The sequence below is a fragment of the Notolepis coatsorum genome (assembly GCF_963971535.1).
Source record: "Notolepis coatsorum genome assembly, chromosome: 1".
Classification (NCBI taxonomy): domain Eukaryota; kingdom Metazoa; phylum Chordata; class Actinopteri; order Aulopiformes; family Paralepididae; genus Notolepis; species Notolepis coatsorum.
The window spans coordinates 81,216,341-81,235,388 of NC_140165.1; the positions used below are offsets into that span (position 1 = coordinate 81,216,341).

At 40.4% G+C, this 19,048-nt stretch overlaps 1 protein-coding gene across 2 annotated transcripts in view; it reads right to left on the minus strand.

Annotated features, from left to right (window-relative positions):
* Window positions 1–1,595: 1,595 nt before the first annotated feature.
* Window positions 1,596–19,048, minus strand: part of LOC311243994 (mitochondrial ribonuclease P catalytic subunit-like) — a 92,132-nt gene continuing 74,679 nt past the window's right edge. The window contains exon 12 of one of the 2 annotated variants that reach the window (XM_084333403.1): window positions 1,596–1,877. In XM_084333403.1, the coding sequence (XP_084189529.1) occupies window positions 1,749–1,877 (129 nt within the window). In that variant the 3' untranslated portion in view covers window positions 1,596–1,748. Of the gene's footprint in view, window positions 1,881–19,048 lie in introns of both variants that reach the window. The other variant, XM_084333402.1, reaches the window with a different exon arrangement.

Genomic DNA, 19,048 nt, shown 5'->3' on the forward strand with positions numbered 1-19,048 from the left:
CCATCCCAATGTTAGTCGTTATGCCAATTCCCAATCCCCTTCCTGGTCGCTGCGCACTTACCCCCCACAGTCGGTCTGGGAGAGTGGAGGCTATCACGTGCTTCCTCCGACACACGTCTAGCCAATCAACCGCTTCTTTTCACCTGGCAGCACGGACTCTCACTGAGAGGGTGTAACGTGTGGAAGGATCACACTACCCCCCTTAGATCCTATCCGCCCTGAGCAGGCGCCCGATCGAACTGTAGGAGTCGCTGTTTACAACGACCCGGACCCACCCCTCCAGCTTTCCCACCCTCTAATACTGCCAATTGTATTAGTGTGAACGGCCAGCCAAGCTGGTGACAACGCCGGGACAGGCGAATCCAGCGTCTCCGGCGTTGGTGACGAACGCAATCTCTGCTACGCCACCTGACCGCACCTTACAGATTACTTTTGTTTTTCTACTTTAAGTGTAAATGCCATAAAAATACAGTAAATTACCCTTTATCAAAATATTAACCATTAATAAAGGTTATACATTTTTTTTTAAATTAAAATCAAATATTTGTAAATGTACATGTTGACTATGTGTAACACTGCTAAATAGAATATGAGAACCCAAATATAACTAATTAACACTTTCTCCGCCAAGGACGCCTAAACTCGTCATTCCCCGTCATGCTCATTCTGCCAATGACGCCGTAACACGTCATTGAGATCAATATTTCAAAAATCTGTGATCGCAATCATATTTCTCCGCCGGAGACTTGAGATCTACTGTTGATCCCCTCTCAACTCTCCAACGGTTCAAGAGCGCCATCTGGTGGCCGATCGGCGGATTGCCCAAACCGGAAACGGAAACTGGTGCTCATCCAAATTCAGTCCTATCACTCGCTATAGGTCCCGGGACTCGAGCGCGACACAATGGATAGCGATCCGTTACCAATAACTCGATAAACAACATGATTTGGACGTATATACTATTATACAACCTGGAGATGGATCGCATATTTCAACATCCCATAATAGGAATATTTTTGCTCCACGCTCATCGCCCAACGGCCCGAGGAGACTGGGGTACGTTTCAAAGTTTTTTTTTACCGTGTTCGATACAAACTGCTCTAATGATCATATCACCCACACTAGATGAATCATCGAACGTTGGCCACGGAATTATAAACGACCCCCCCCCCCATCCGGTCAACATCAGATGGTAAGTAGTAACTTCTAGAAGTACGTCCATTTGAAAATTTTTATCTCGCGCCGATCGCTATCAAGCTGTATTTGATCATCAATATAATGCATTTAGGGCTATAAATCACGTTCTGGAGAATGCTGCAGAAAACGATAAAAACATATTTATACTTTAGACCGTATTTTAGTATGAATATGTGAATGAAAAAGTATAACGTTCCCACATCCTGAACGATAGATAATTGACGTTGAATGGGCCATAGTAATGTCAATTTAGCAATACAATTTAAAAAGTTATAGCCCTGCAAAGAAGGTGAACTTCTCCATAGACAAATAGAGCTGGCAGAGGACGGTATAATGATGTACATAAGCCTGGCAAAGAAAGTGTTAACAGAATGAAAGAACAAAGTCGATTCTGAAATCTATAGGTTTATTACACAAACATTTTATTTACAGGTCCACAGTTGTAATACAGGCATTTAACCCTTAGATCGTAAAACTTTAGCGATTTATGGAATGACCATTGTTATGTGTCCAAACCCTGAAATAAAAAATAACTGAACTGAATCCTTAGATTAGTGTGTCCTGGTGAGACAGAGCCAGCGCTGTGGCACTTCACACGCGCTCCTGTTGTCCTCCTCCACATCGTAGGGAATATGCCACGAGTCTCCTGAAGTCTGGATGATGGTGTCGTAGCTGGAAATCTTCTGCAACACACACCACACACAGACAGACACACACACACACACACCCACACACACTGTATGATTATTATACTTGTGTGAGGACCTTTCGTTAAATTACATGTATTAACCCCCGACAAGGGCTGCTGCATTAATCATGTGATCATGATTCGCTGAGCCCCCAGCGACACGGGTTACTTGAATTGTTTGGGCCAGGCTCAATAGAGGAGAGGATAGGGGACTACCCCCCCACCGAGCCCAGCCCGTTACCTCCCATGTCCCCAACAACCCCACCCCACACACAAGGCCCCCCTGGGCAAAGCTCATCCGCTCTGACCTAGGGCTGGCCATATCACGATACACGATATATATCGCGATATTTTGACATTTCTTCTAAAGCACTTAAAAATGCTTGATTTAACCCTTTGATGCATACAGTCACGCCAATATGATTATAATAAGTCCCCTTAACATATGTTTGCATTATTAAACCATGAAGATGCTTTAAAAAATAATTAAATGAAAATGTACTAAGAGTAGTCTACTGACACACTAATAAAAAAAGTATTTACATCTAAGACAATTTATATAAAAACTCTTGGGTGCCTAAGACTTTTGCACAGTACTGTGTTTTCTATCCACTTTAGCCAAACACACACACACATATATATGTGGTATTGAATCTTGGTCATTGTGTGTGACCTCAGTGCTCGAGTGCCGTTTGGTGTGTGAGATCTCGTTATTTGAATCCTGGCTGGTCTGGTTGATCTCAGCGCTCGGCTCCCGGTTGGTGTGTGTGGCCTCAATGCTCGCATCCTGGCCAGCCTGGGTGACCTCCGTGCTTGCATCCCGGACAGTCCGGCCGACCTCGGTGCCCGAGTCCTGGTTGGTCCAGTTGTATCCAGCGTCTCTTTGTCCCTCTTTTGGGAGTCATCCGTTCCACTTCTCCCGAACTAGCCTCCATGCTCCTCTGAATATTCTGTATTGCATCAAGTCCAGTCTGCGTGTTGGTTTGCACGTTAGCATCGTTAGCCTTCTGTATTGCTTCTAGCCTGATCCGGATGCTAGCTTGCATATTCCTCGTGTTAGCTTCCATGTTAGCTTGTAGTTCAGTCTCCAGCCAGACCTCGCTGTGGTCTAACGTTATACTTGCTGCGTCATCTCCTCGTGTTGTACCTCTCCCTTTGTCGTATTTTCTTTGTCTGGGGGTCACTCTTCTCCCACTTCTCCTCGAGTTTTGTGCACTGGGTCTTGTCATCTTTCTTTTATCTTAGAGTTGTTAATTTTTATCGTGTTTTATAACTTTTTATTACCTTTCTTGAATTTTGGACCGGGAGCTCTGTTGTGCAGCTGCTCACCCGCTCCTCGCCAAACCGGAGACCCCTTCCTATGTTTATTAACATGCTTCCTATAACCGCCTGGTTCTTACTGTTACTGTCTGCCCGCCTGGTTCTTACTGTTACTGTCTGCCCGCCTGGTTCTTACTGTTACTGTCTGCCTGGTTCTTACTGTTACTGTCTGCCCGCCTGGTTCTTACTGTTACTGTCTGCCCCGCCTGGTTCTTACTGTTACTGTCTGCCCGCCTGGTTCTTACTGTTACTGTCTGCCCGTCTGGTTCTTACTGTTACCGTCTGTCTGGTTCTTACTGTTACTGTCTGCCTGGTTCTTACTGTTACTGTCTGCCTGGTTCTTACTGTTACTGTCTGCCCGCCTGGTTCTTACTGTTACTATCTGCCTGGTTCTTAATGTTACTGTCTGCCTGGTTCTTACTGTTACTGTCTGCCTGGTTCTTACCGTCTGCCTGGTTCTTACTGTTACTGTCTGCCTGGTTCTTACTGTTACTGTCTGCCCGCCTGGTTCTTACTGTTACTGTCTGCCTGGTTCTTACTGTTACTGTCTGCCCGCCTGGTTCTTACTGTTACTGTCTGCCTGGTTCTTACTGTTACTGTCTGCCTGGTTCTTACTGTCTGCCTGGTTCTTACTGTCTGCCTGGTTCTTACTGTTACTGTCTGCCTGGTTCTTACTGTTACTGTCTGCCCGCCTGGTTCTTACTGTTACTGTCTGCCCGCCTGGTTCTTACTGTTACTGTCTGCCTGGTTCTTACTGTTACTGTCTGCCTGGTTCTTACTGTTACTGTCTGTCTGGTTCTTACTGTCTGCCTGGTTCTTACTGTTACTGTCTGCCTGGTTCTTACTGTTACTGTCTGCCTGGTTCTTACTGTTACTGTCTGCCCGCCTGGTTCTTACTGTCTGCCTGGTTCTTACTGTTACTGTCTGCCTGGTTCTTACTGTTACGGTCTGCCTGGTTCTTACTGTTACTGTCTGCCCGCCTGGTTCTTACTGCCCGCCTGGTTCTTACTGTTACTATCTGCCTGGTTCTTACTGGTACTGTCTGCCTGGTTCTTACTGTTACTGTCTGCCTGGTTCTTACTGTTACTGTCTGCCTGGTTCTTACTGTTACTGTCTGTCTGGTTCTTACTGTCTGCCTGGTTCTTACTGTTACTGTCTGCCTGGTTCTTACTGTTACTGTCTGCCTGGTTCTTACTGTTACTGTCTGCCCGCCTGGTTCTTACTGTTACTGTCTGCCCGCCTGGTTCTTACTGTTACTGTCTGTCTGGTTCTTACTGTCTGCCTGGTTCTTACTGTTACTGCCCACCTGGTTCTTACTGTTACTGTCTGCCTGGTTCTTACGGTTACTGTCTGCCTGGTTCTTACTGTTACTGTCTGCCCGCCTGGTTCTTACTGTCTGCCTGGTTCTTACTGTTACTGTCTGCCTGGTTCTTACTGTTACTGTCTGCCTGGTTCTTACTGTTACTGTCTGCCCGCCTGGTTCTTACTGCCCGCCTGGTTCTTACTGTTACTATCTGCCTGGTTCTTACTGTTACTGTCTGCCTGGTTCTTACTGTTACTGTCTGCCTGGTTCTTACTGTTACTGTCTGCCCGCCTGGTTCTTACTGTTACTGTCTGCCCGCCTGGTTCTTACTGTTACTGTCTGCCTGGTTCTTACTGTTACTGTCTGCCCGCCTGGTACTTACTGTTACTGTCTGCCCGCCTGGTTCTTACCGTTACTGTCTGCCTGGTTCTTGCTGTTACTGTCTGCCTGGTTCTTACTGTTACTGTCTGCCCCGCCTGGTTCTTACTGTTACTGTCTGCCCGCCTGGTTCTTACTGTTACTGTCTGCCTGGTTCTTACTGTCTGCCTGGTTCTTACTGTTACTGTCTGCCCCGCCTGGTTCTTACTGTTACTGTCTGCCCGCCTGGTTCTTACTGTTACTGTCTGCCTGGTTCTTACTGTTACTGTCTGCCCGCCTGGTTCTTACTGTTACTGTCTGCCCGCCTGGTTCTTACTGTTACTGTCTGCCTGGTTCTTACTGTTACTGTCTGCCTGGTTCTTACCGTTACTGCCCGCCTGGTTCTTACTGTTACTGTCTGCCCGCCTGGTTCTTACTGTTACTGTCTGCCCGCCTGGTTCTTACTGTTACTGTCTGCCCGCCTGGTTCTTACCGTTACTGTCTGCCCGCCTGGTTCTTACTGTTACTGTCTGCCTGGTTCTTACTGTTACTGTCTACCCGCCTGGTTCTTACTGTTACTGTCTGCCTGGTTCTTACTGTTACTGTCTGCCCGCCTGGTTCTTACTGTTACTGTCTGCCTGGTTCTTACTGTTACTGTCTGCCTGGTTCTTACTGTTACTGTCTGCCTGGTTCTTACTGTTACTGTCTGCCCGCCTGGTTCTTACTGTTACTGTCTGCCTGGTTCTTACTGTTACTGTCTGCCCGCCTGGTTCTTACTGTTACTGTCTGCCCGCCTGGTTCTTACTGTTACTGTCTGCCCGCCTGGTTCTTACTGTTACTGTCTGCCTGGTTCTTACTGTTACTGTCTACCCGCCTGGTTCTTACTGTTACCGTCTGCCTGGTTCTTACTGTTACTGTCTGCCCGCCTGGTTCTTACTGTTACTGTCTGCCTGGTTCTTACTGTTACTGTCTACCCGCCTGGTTCTTACTGTTACTGTCTGCCTGGTTCTTACTGTTACTGTCTGCCTGGTTCTTACTGTTACTGTCTGCCCGCCTGGTTCTTACTGTTACTGTCTGCCTGGTTCTTACTGTTACTGTCTGCCCGCCTGGTTCTTACTGTTACTGTCTGCCCGCCTGGTTCTTACTGTTACTGTCTGCCCGCCTGGTTCTTACTGTTACTGTCTGCCCGCCTGGTTCTTACTGTTACTGTCTGCCTGGTTCTTACTGTTACGGTCTGCCTGGTTCTTACTGTTACTGTCTGCCTGGTTCTTACTGTTACTGTCTGCCTGGTTCTTACTGTTACTGTCTGCCTGGTTCTTACTGTTACTGTCTGCCCGTCTGGTTCTTACTGTTACTGTCTGCCCGCCTGGTTCTTACTGTTACTGTCTGCCTGGTTCTTACTGTTACTGTCTGCCTGGTTCTTACTGTTACTGTCTGCCTGGTTCTTACTGTTACTGTCTACCCCGCCTGGTTCTTACTGTTACTGTCTGCCCCGCCTGGCATATTTGTATATTTAGTTAATTATATTGTGTTTATACGGTTTATTTTTCTCATATTTAGTTACTTATTATTGTGTTTACACTGTTTATTTTTATCATATTTGTATATTTAGTTAATTATAGTTTATACGGTTTATTTTGATCATATTTGTATATTTAGTTAATTATATTGTTAATACGGTTTATTTGTATCATATTTGTATATTTAGTTAATTATATTGTTTATACGGTTTATTTGTATCATATTTGTATATTTAGTTAATTATATTGTTTATACGATTTATTTTTCCTCATATTTGTATATTTAATTAATTATATTTTTTTATACGGTTTATTTTTATCATATTTGTATATTTAGTTAATTATATTGTTTATATGGTTTATTTTTATCATATTTGTATATTTAGTTAATTATATTGTGTTTATACGGTTTATTTTTATCATATTTGTATATAAAGATTAAATTGTATTGCCTATATTTATGTCTTTCTTCTATTACCCTCCCCCATGTTGCTATGATGCCAGAATGTGATCAATAAAAGAATATCTTATCTTAATTATGAGACCATCAGTTATTTTGTGTCATGATCATTCAGAATGTCTTCCTCTTACGTTTCAAATCAAAGCAGATCCGTTTACACACTGGCCACGGCTGGTTGAGTAATCCAGTTTCAATTTAAATTATGATTTTGGCTTCTCAAGATAAGTGGGCGGCTGGGTAGCACAGCAGACTAAGCACTCGCCTACCACCGCAGAGACTCTGGGATCGAATCCAGCTGTCAGCGGTACCTCCGGCTTGGTCAGTCGTCCCTACTAACACAATTGTCAGCGTTAGCAGGTGGGAAGCTGGCGGGGTATGTGTCCTGGTCGTTGTAAACAGCGACTCCTACAGGTCGGTCGGGGCGCCTGCTCAGCGAGGAAGGAATCTGGGGGAGGTAGTGTGATCCTCCCACACGTTACACTCCCCCGGTGAGAGTCCTCGCTGTCAGGTGAAAAGAAGCGGCTGGCTGACTCCACATGTATCGGAGGAAGCATGTGATAGTCTTCTCCCTCCCCAGGCCGACAGTAGGGGGCAAAAGTGTGCAACAACCAGGAAGGGAATTGGCATAACGACTAAATTGGGATGGGAGAAAAATACGAAAAAATAGGACGAGAAAAAACGGATAAAAAAAAAGATAATCAAGATAATAATAATAATAATAATAATAATAATAATAATAATAATAATAATAATAATAATAATAATAATAATAATAATAACTTTAACATTTTATATAGCGCCTTTCAAAAGACCCAAGGTCGCTTTACATAGGGGGGAAAAATAACAAAAGTAACAATATAGTGGACAGACACAAGATAATCGAGATAAAACTGTTATTGTGCCGCGTGCTGCCGTGCTCTCGTTTTGTGCTGTAAACGCAGCGCACCCTTCCTTCACGGCCAGGTCCTGCTGAGGGCATGTGGCACAAAGGAAGCCTCTCCAAACTGAACCAGTGACCATTCATTATGCAGGATATTCTGTTGAATATTCTCCTTGTAGCTGCATTAAGATAGTCATCACATTCTGAATGTTTTTATACCTTTAGTGTATTTATTTCTTAATGTTCTGTATAGAGTCCATTAGCTGTCCTCCCTCTAGGACAAGATGCTCTGATGTTCATGTGCCGTCTCTATTATATTCTATCCTGTTCTATCATCCTCACCTTAAAGGGGACTCTGCATGTTGTCTTTATTCCATTCCATCTTGTTCTACCATCTTAACACTTTGACTGCCCAAGCTTAATTCCTTTTTACCCCCTTGAATGCCCAAGGCCACTTCAATGTTAACGTTAATATCGCCTAATCTATGTTTTAAATTATGGCTATGTGTCTAATCTGAAAAAAGTAGTAGAACGCGCTCACCTCACTAGACTTGACACTGGGTGCTGTAACCTCTGATATCATACATAAAAATAGGGAAACAATGTCCAGGCACGCACTCCAGGTTTTTCCAAATTTATTGGCAGCCTGTAATCATGACGTTTCGGTGTGAACACACCTTCTTCAGAATGGCTTGCATGAAGCATGAAGGGTAAGTGACCCTAGTACAGGGGTCAGCAACCTTTTTGACATGGAGTGCCTGTTTAAAATATAGTTGTAACTAGTGTGCCTCAACAATATTCCATGCATCGTAATAATTTTTTCTCGTAATCAAGTCTTTTTAATGATAATCTTTACATTATTATTGTTATTATTAACAATATTATTATGATGGTTGTATCAACCCTAAATCTGAGTTGGGGGGGGGGGGGGAATGCAATGCAGACAAACAGCTGCATACAGTGCGACCATTTCACTCACATTTGCCCATTCATTTTTGGACACATCACACACCATCGGTGTGTGTACTGTACGTGTGCTGTCATAGCTCCACCTACAGGCCTAATGGAGAACACCAGGAGAACACCAGTGTGTGAATGGAGGGTGAATGTGAGGTATATCGTGTAAATAAGTTTTGATCGCAAGACTACACTGTAAAAAAATAAATAATAATAAGTTACCAGAACTTAAAAATATTGAGTTCAGTTACTGTGCATTAAGGTTTTCAGTTTTCAATCCATAATAAGTTAACAGAAAAATAAGTACACAACCACATTATTTCAACCTAATAAAACTATGTTTATTGTCATTGTTTTAAGAACACAGGTTGACTTGGTAATACTCACATTTTGAGTAAAAAAATGGCTTTTAACGGTTCCCGGTCGCGGCGCCGTGATGAAGTGACGTCATCAGTTTGTGACGCTCTGTACCGAAAACGTAGTCCATTTCCGGGTTTTTTTCAGCGTGGCATTATGACGTGGCCTTGAAACTACACGCTACTTTTTATTTTGTGTTGATAAACCAATAAATGACTGAACCAGGATCATTTCAATTCGATGCTAAATAAACTTTTACGCACGCGTAAAATGTGCCAGATATAATTTTACATGTGTTACATTTTTATCAATATCTTGGCCATTTTTTGTGCTAGAATGAAACGGAAAAGATTGGGAGGAAGTGACGAAGGAGGCGGAAGTTTACTGCCAGAAAAAAAGTGTAGAAGAAGCCTGCACATGAGCGAGAAATTTGTCCACTAGATAATTTCTGTCGGACAGTTAGTAGTTAGTAGTTCGACTTTTATAACAGTAGTAGTAGCAGTAGTAGTAGCAGTAATAGTAGTGGTAGCAGTAGTAGTACAGTAGTTGTAGTAGCAGTAGTATTAGTAGACATTTTAGTAGTAGTAGTTTGAGATATCCTGTGCTAACGTTGACGATCCATCTTTTGTTGGTGATGGTGACTACAACGAAAGGTCCACTGATGATGACAACAATGAAAGGTAAAGACACTTATTTTGGACTTTGATTGCTTTTGTTTTAGTCAGACTTGTTGGGAAAGGCAAAGAAAGGCTTTCACATGATAAGTGCACATGATGAATGCACATGTACAGGATAAGTGTACATGATAAGTGTGCATCAAGAGAGTCCTTGTTGAATGTTGAATGTCTACAGTGAGGAGGAGCAAAGAGCAGAAGGAGCAGAAGCCCTGCCTTCAACCAGTTCAGTGAGACATGGAAGGAGGGCTAACCAAGACAGGTGAGAGACTTATTATTATTATTATTATTATTATTATTATTATTATTATTATTATTATTATTATTATTATTATTATTATTATTATTATTATTATTATTATTATTATTATTATTATTATTATTATTAGTGCTTTTGTTTTAGTTATTACTCTGTTCATAAAAGTTGAAAATAATGTATTTTTACATGTCATTGTCTACAGAAATGATTTGCCTGGGACATCTAGGGGGGCAGGGCGTGCCCAAGCCCGATCCAGGTCAAGAAATGACCCAGACAGGTGAGAGACTTATTATGGATGTTTATTGCTTTTTTATTATTACTAGGTTTGCAGACTTTGTACGCACTATATACAGAATGGAATATTGAGTGTATATACAGTGTGTGTGTGTTGTATGAGCAGTGTTTTATATGTACAATGTGTGTGCCATTTATGTGCAGACATGATGAGCAGCCTGCTCCAGTCCGACGCAGGACAACCCAGGCCAGGCCAAGACGTCCAGCCCAGGCAGGAGATCAGGCAGGAGATCAGACGCCCTGGAAGACCGACAGTGATCCTGATCCAGCCCCTCAGCCCCTCCGGTTCATGCCGCGCAGACCCCCAGGACCGCAGCTAGACCCCCATGCCACGTATACACAGGTAACACCTGTCAAAAGGCGTTACAGTTTGACAGGTGCAATATTCTTTTTGGATACGCCTCAGGCATTCTGCACTCTATATGACTGCACTCTAGTCATATGTGTACTGTATATATGTATATTGAATATCCCACAATTTAATTATTTAATTATTTTTGACTTTTTTACCGTAAAACTTTTTTTACTTTCTTTTGTAAAAAAATTACCTTTACTGACTTTTTGTAAAAAAAAAAAAGCATGCTGGTGATCATTTCCAGTTGAGAATCAAAATTTCGTCTGTGTTTATTACCTGTGTATGGAGAAAATAATGCTTTGTAAATTGAATTCTGATCTGTTCTCTTTTGTTTATGTAAATATGCTACCTGAGGGTGCATTTCCACTGTTTTATATCCTTGATTTGATATGTTTGCATTGGTTCATACTAAAAATAACACATTTTCTCAATCCGATTTTGTGTTTTGTGTTGTACATTATGCAGTATACAGTATATACAGTATTATACAATATGAAAACTAACTGTCAGGTCATATATGTGAGGCTGTGCTGAAAAAAAAGATACCAAACATACTATGGTAAAACATTTTAAAATGGGAATTATACAATTTAAATCAAAATTAGCCAAAACATTGAAATATCCCAGGACCATACATGCCAGGGGCACACATACATGCACATACTCATTTATAGGAAATAGGCATACACACACATACATATACACATAGTTGAAGCATAGGCTCTCACTTACACATATGGGGGATATACACATACATAGGGGACACACACATACGTAGCTGAGACGCACATACATATACATACCTGAGATACACACTCACATAGGGGGCAGAGGCACACATGGATACGAGACACACACAAGAGGTAGGAGTACAGTCACACACCAGAAAGATGCACACACCAGGGTTTCCGTTAGAATTTTTTTTTGCAGGTCTGAGTGTCCGGTAGATTTCAATCTACCGGACAAATGGGATAAATTCCGGTCAGAGTTTATTGAGCTTAAAAACAATTGATAGGACTATATAAAGAATGACATCATCAAGGCATTTATAATATTTTAACTTAAAACTAGGCTACTTTTGCGTATATACAGTCATTAATATATTCCAAATAAAATAAGTCCCTCGAGACTTCGTGCTGCTGCCGACTTGAGGTGTCGGTGGGCAGTCTGCCCGACCTTAATAAACAGCAGTCTGTTATAATCACATTTTTATGAGCTAACGAATTCCGTTATATTGGACATTTGTATTAATTATATCAAGCGAAGAACTGAGAAATTTGGCAGAGAGAGACGGCAACATTATCGTGGGTTTGCGTGATGTATATCTCCACCTCCCAACGACTGGTGCTGGTCATAATGTCCTGTGAAAATAATTCCCTCTAAACACAATTTGATTATTTGAATTGTATTAAAATAGGCTAAAATTAAATAGCCTATGCGATGAACGAAACAATAATTTGTTTCATCGTTGCTTCACCAAGCAGCCGGTCTAATAATGACATCCTGTTGTCAGCGCGAGCTGGCTGCTGATATATTTACGTGAAGCATGGAGCAGCAGTGTTTTTAGGTCTGGTCTGGAAACCGCTCAGCAGCGCCCCCACCCAACAGCTGAATTGCCAATGGCTGAATTGGAGTACTGCACCCTGCCGGCCGGCAGATGGATGCTTCTCGCAAATATATCAGCAGCCAGCTCGCGCTGACAACAGGATGTCATTATTAGACTGGCTGCTTGGTGAAGCAACGATGAAACAAATGTAATGATTGTTTGTTTCGTTCATCGCATAGGCTATTTAATTTTAGCCTATTTTAATACAATTCAAATAATCTAATTGTGTTTAGAGGGAATTATTTTCACCGGACATTATGACCGGAGAGATTAAATATGTCGGACTTCAACAGATTTTGCCGGTCAAATACCGGTAATTACCGGCTAACGGAAACGCTGGCACACACACACACGTATGAGGCATGCACACATACTTGATACGTGATACACGTACCCACGTACATATATCTGAGACACACATGCATGCATGCTCTCATGCACACCTACATAATATCTGAGACGCATTCTCTCACATGCAATATGGAGAAGGATGGCATCCCGATAGAAGATGCAGCACATACCTGCTCGCAGGTAGATCGGTCTACATGTAAAGTATGTGCATCAGGGATATATATGCACAATGTATAGTATTTTTTTTCGTAAGTCTTTTTTTAATTTCCATGTCAGTTTTTAATGTATTTGTATGAGTCTTTTACATGTTTTGTATGTTCTTACAAAAAAAGAAAAAGGCAAATCTTGGACGTTGCATATTGTGATGTGGAAAGATATGTGTTGAATATTGGAGAGATTTGTGCAAAAAATATCAAAAAAAAAAATATCCCAGGACCTGGAAGAGTGTGCAATGTTCAATGAAATAGAAAAATAAATAATAAAATTTGTTGATTAATCCCACTGGTCACAATGGTGACCGTAATAAAGTTTTTGTTATAAGGCTCTGCAAATGTTACTGAATGATGTAGCAATGTATTTCCAGCTAAATTGAAATAATAAACAAATAAAGGGTCTCAATTAAATATGTGGTAGTAAAAAGAACCTGTGGGAGGATTTCAACAAGATAAATGCGACAACAGTGCAAAATATTTCACTATAATATTTCAAAGCAAAAAAAAAAAAAAAAAAAAAAAAAAAAAAAAACGTATAATTTTTTATTTATTTATTTTTATGCTGCCCCCTGTGCCTATGAAAATGCCCCCGCGTGCCTATGCAGGCACGCGTGCCTAGGGTTGCCTACCCCTGCCCTAGTATATACAAGTCAAACAGGAAGTGACAACATAGGAAGTGACAACACATTCCCACAAGAGATCTGCAAAAAAGTACAAAATACCACTTACAAGCACAACCTTTTCAGAATTATGTAAATCAAAAAGAAGCATGTAAATCAAAAAGAAACAGTAAATTACAAAGAGATATATCTATATATAGTTATATATATGTTATACAGAGTAGGCCTACATCTTAAACTCTAAACATAAACACTCATGACCCATATAAGCCATCTTTCAATTATAAATATAAAGAATTAGGCCTGCCGCGATAAGCAATAAATCGATTAATTGCCGCGATAATTAAAATTAATGCAATGATTTTGACGGGCGCGATTAATTGCTATTTGCGCGTTTGTTTTAATGAGGCGGAACCAGTGCCCATTGTCAGTCACTGTCCGTGTTGGGAGGCGGGCCGCTGGCTTTACTACAGAGCAGAGAGCACAGCACAGGAGCTCCGTGGGGCAACACCACATAGCTTAACTACATTTCTCAATAGTGTTGCTCCTTTTAACCAAGTAGCGTTATTTGTAGTGTAACGTTAGCGTTTTAACGTTAGTAGCTAACGTTAAAACTAACTTAAAGTTAGTTGTTCACCAACAATCTCAACATTTGTTTTATCATTAGCTCATGTCGATCTACTAGTAGCATCAGCAAGCTAACGTTAGCTGGCCCCAGTCCACTAGCAGCATGTCGATCTACCAGCAGCATCAGCAAGCTAACGTTAGCTGGCCCCAGTCCACTAGCAGCATGTCGATCTACCAGCAGCATCAGCAAGCTAACGTTAGCTGGCCCCAGCCCATTAGCAGCATGTCGAAGTAGTAGTAGCATCAGCAAGCTAACGTTAGCTGGCCCCAGTCCACCAGCAGCATCAGCAAGCTAGGATAATAACAACAATACTTCCGGTCCGGTCGGTGGGCTTCAAAATAAAAGTCTAAAACACCGGAAAAGACGGAGCGGTGGGCTTCAAAATAAAAGTTTTGGGAAATAAATTTCTCAAAAAAAAATTCTCTAACCGGTCGCAATAATATCGCTTATCGCGATATTTTCGGGGGCAATTAATCGCCCAGCAAAATTTGTTATCGTGGCAGGCCTATAAAGAATGATAAATGAAAATAGTAAACAATCGAATGAAATGAAATAATCAAATGAAACAGGTCAAAACATTTTCCTCATTGAGGCCTCTAGGCTCTAGACCAGGGGTAGGCAACCCTAGGCACGCGTGCCTGCATAGGCGCGCAGGGGTATTTTCATAGGCACAGGGGGCAGCATATAATGTTGCATTTATCTTGTTGAAATCCTCCCACAGGTTATTTTTACTACCACATATTTAATTGAGACCCTTTATTTGTTTATTATTTCAATTTAGCTGGAAATACATTGCTACATCATTCAGTAACATTTAAGTTTAAGTTTAAGTTTATTTGGATCCCCATTAGCCACAGCAGTGCTGGGGCTATTCTTCCTGGGGTCCATAACACATAAAATACAGTTACAGACGTATACACTCACAACATTTACATGTCATACAGACAATTAAAACAACAATAAAAACCCTTATACACTCATACCATTTACATGACATACAGACCATTAAAACAACAATAAAAACCCTTATACACTCACAACATTTACATGTCATACAGACAATTAAAACAACAATAAAAACCCTAATCAAATTCATAATACAAGATAAAAATATCAGACACATACATTTTCATTTACGTACACACTATCTATTAGGGAATGTCAATTTCTTTGGTTGAAAATGTTGTTTTACCACGATTTTGAAACGGCATTTACTATTCTCCTGCTTAACATGTCTGGGAAGAGAGTTCCATTCCTGCATACCACGGAACATGACAGTTCGCTTCATTGCATTCGACCTCACTTTTGGAAGTGTAAAACCTCGTGCAGAAGCATGTCTGGTGGAATGGTTGTGTCTGTCAAGACTTATTGATAAATTGTTATATAAAATTGAGGGGATCTTTGTAACAAGAATATTCCTAGTGAATACAAGGAGTGAGCAGAGTAATTTATGTTTGACAAGTAACCAAGTTAAACAACTGTGCATCGCTGCAACATTAGTTCTGTACTCACAGCGAAGCGCTATACGTGCTGCTTTGTTTTGCAGAGCCTTATAACAAAAACATTATTACGGTCACTATTGTGACCAGTGGGATTAATCAACAAATTTTATTATTTATTTTTCTATTTCATTGAACATTGCACATGTTAAAAGCCATTTTTTTTTACTAAAAATGTGAGTATTACCAAGTCTACTTGTGTTCTTAAAACAATGACAATAAACATAGTTTTATTAGGTTGAAATAATGTGGTTGTGTACTTATTTTTCTGTTAACTTATTATGGATTAAAAACTGAAAACCTTAATGCACAGTAACTGAACTCAATATTTTTAAGTTCTGGTAACTTATTATTATTTATTTTTTTACAGTGTAGTCTTGCAATCAATCAAAACGTATTTACACGATATACCTCAGAATCACCCTCCATTCACATCCTGGTGTTCTCCATTAGGCCTGTAGGTGGAGCTATGACAGCGCACGTACAGTACACACACCGATGGTGTGTGATGTGTCCAAAAATGAATGGGCAAATGTGAGTGAAATGGTCGCACTGTATGCAGCTGTTTGTCTGCATTGCATCCCCCCCCCCCCCCCAACTCAGATTTAGGGTTGATACAACCATCACAATAATATTGTTAATAATAACAATAACAATAATGATGTAAAAATGTAAAAATGATCATTAAAAAGACCTGATTATGAGAAAAAAATATTACGATGCATGGAATATTGTTGAGGCACACTAGTTACAACTATATTTCAAACAGGCACTGCATGTCAAAAAGGTTGCTGACCCCTGCTCTAGACAATCCAGAAAATTTATATAAAAGCATTCCCTTTGTAGCAAGAGCCTGTCTCTGTCGCCGCCTCTTGGTGGTCTCAAGACCTGCTCTATACCCATGTATTTTAAGCCAGAAATATCATGTCCTAACTTATTAAAGTGCCTTGCAACTGAAGACTTCTCGTCATTTCTTCTTATGGAACATTTGTGCTCCGAAATTCGATTTTTAAAACGTCTTCTTGTTTTTCCAGGTTGCAAGGACATTTAAGCAAGTAAACAACAAAATCAGAATTACAGGTAATCCGGCCTCTAACAGCGATACTCCTACCTGTACTTGGTTGTAAATAAAATGTCTCTTTAATCATGCCATGACATTGGGTACAAGACAAACATGGAAAATTGCCATTTGGAATATTAGCCATAAAATGGGTACATTTTTTGGGAAAATCTGTTTTAACTAACTGGTCCCTTAAGGTTGCCGTTTGTAGAAGTATTTGGGTGGTTACTGGAACACACCTCCGATCTTAGGATCTGACTTTAAAATGTACCAGTATTTGTTCACAATATCACGCATATCTCTAGAAATAGGGCTGAAGGTGGACACCAATGCTACTGAGTTGCTTTTTACTTTGTCTTTATGTGTAAAAAGGGATTGTCTGTTTATCTGTTTAGTTTTATTAAGAGAATTCTCAATAAGGGCCTCACTATATCCTCTAGATCTAAAGTTCTGACAAAGCTCCTTGGCTTGTGTATCAAAAATGTCATCTGTATTACAGATACGTTTATATCTCAAAATCGGACTAAATGGAAGGCTCATCTTGAGCTCTGGCGGGTGATAACTGCTATAATGGAGAAACGAATTTCGATCAGTCTCTTTTTTGAAAACTTCGGTATGGACAATATTGTCTCTCTTTTTCACCAATACATTGAGGAATGCTATGGAATGTGAATCATAATTCATAGTAAACTTAATAGTCTCTCTCTGAGAGTTGAGAAACAAGTGGAACTCTTCCAGAGCCTCTTTAGTGCCTGACCATACAAAAAATAAATCATCAATATACCTCAAATAGGCTTTAATGTGTCCAACATATGGATTATTATTGAAAATACATTCAGACTCAAACTTCGACATAAAACAGTTGGCCATATTAACCGCTACCGGGCTGCCCATAGCTAGGCCTCTTTTCTGTAAATAATATTGATCCTGAAAACGAAAATAATTCTTATTAAGGACTTCCTGAGTCAATGATATTAATGCCTCAGTAGAGGGATGTAGTAGCTCTATTCTCTGATCCAAATAATATCTACATGCACTTAACCCATCAATATGTGGGATGCTAGGATATAAACTAGAAACATCCATAGTACACAAAATATCAGTAGCTTCTATACTGCACTCATACAGCTTACTTAGAAAGTCGGTAGTGTCCTTTAAATAACCAGGTTGTGCTGCAGCCAATTCTTTAAGGTGTGAGTAAACACATTTTTAGATAGGTTCTGTAAGTGACCAGATACCAGCCACAATAGGTCGACCTGGTGGGTTATGAAGATCATTGTGAATTTTGGGCAAAGTGTAAATAATAGGTCTTACTGGGTTATCATTCACCATGAATTTAAATTCCTTCTCAGAAATCTCACCCTCCTTAAGAAGGCGCTTTAGAACCTCTTTGATCTCAAAAGAGAACCGAACAGTTGGATCTGTGCTTAAAGGAATATACACATCTGTGTCTGCTAATTGTCCATTTATTTCAGCAACATAGGAACTCTTATTCTGTACCACTAAGGCCGAGCCTTTATCGGCCTTCCTGTACACCAGATTATCTAACTGCATCAATTCCTTAAGTGCTAGTCTCTCTGACTCAAGCAGATTAGGGAATAATCTAGTTTCATTATATTTTTGTCGACATCTCTAGAATAAAATATATTCCGATATATATCACATTCGGTAGGGATGTCCGATATTATCGGCCGACCGATATTATTGGCCGATATCGGCAGTAAAATGTGATATCGGAAAATATCGGTATCGGAAAAAAAAAAAAAAAAAAAAAAAAAAAAATTTATTTAACCTTTATTTACCCAGGCAAGCAAGTAAGAACCAATTCTTATTTCATTTATTGTCAAAAGTATGCATGTTGGTTTAATTCAACAACAAGAGATATGTAATGTTAATTTTTACTTTTTTAATTATCATATTTTGCACAGATAATGCTTACATTTAGAAAGCCTTTTGAATGCATCCAGTGAAATTATTAATTACCTGAAATTATTCAGTTTTTTTGGGGGGAAACCCTGCATATATCGGTATCGGTTGATATCGGTATCGGTATCGAAATTAAGAGTTGGACAATATCGGAATATCGGTATCGGTAAAAAAGCCAATATCGAGCATCCCTAACATTCGGATATATATTTTTCGGATATAGAGTTTTTAACCCATTACACTTTCAGTGCCCAGCAGGGGGCGCACATTTAGTGCTTGAATGCCCACCATCCACTTCAATGTTAGCATTAATATCGCCTAATCTATGTTTTAAATTATGGCTATATGTCTAATCTGCCCGTCGCATTATCAATGACCTATTTCCAGTCAACATTGTCGAAGCAGATTGTTTTTTTATCGGTTCATTTCCGTTTCATAGCATTTAGAAAACCCCTCGTTTTCACGGAGAAAAAAGAAGTTTCCATGATAATCGCCTTTTACTGGAATATTCTAGAACGTTGTCAT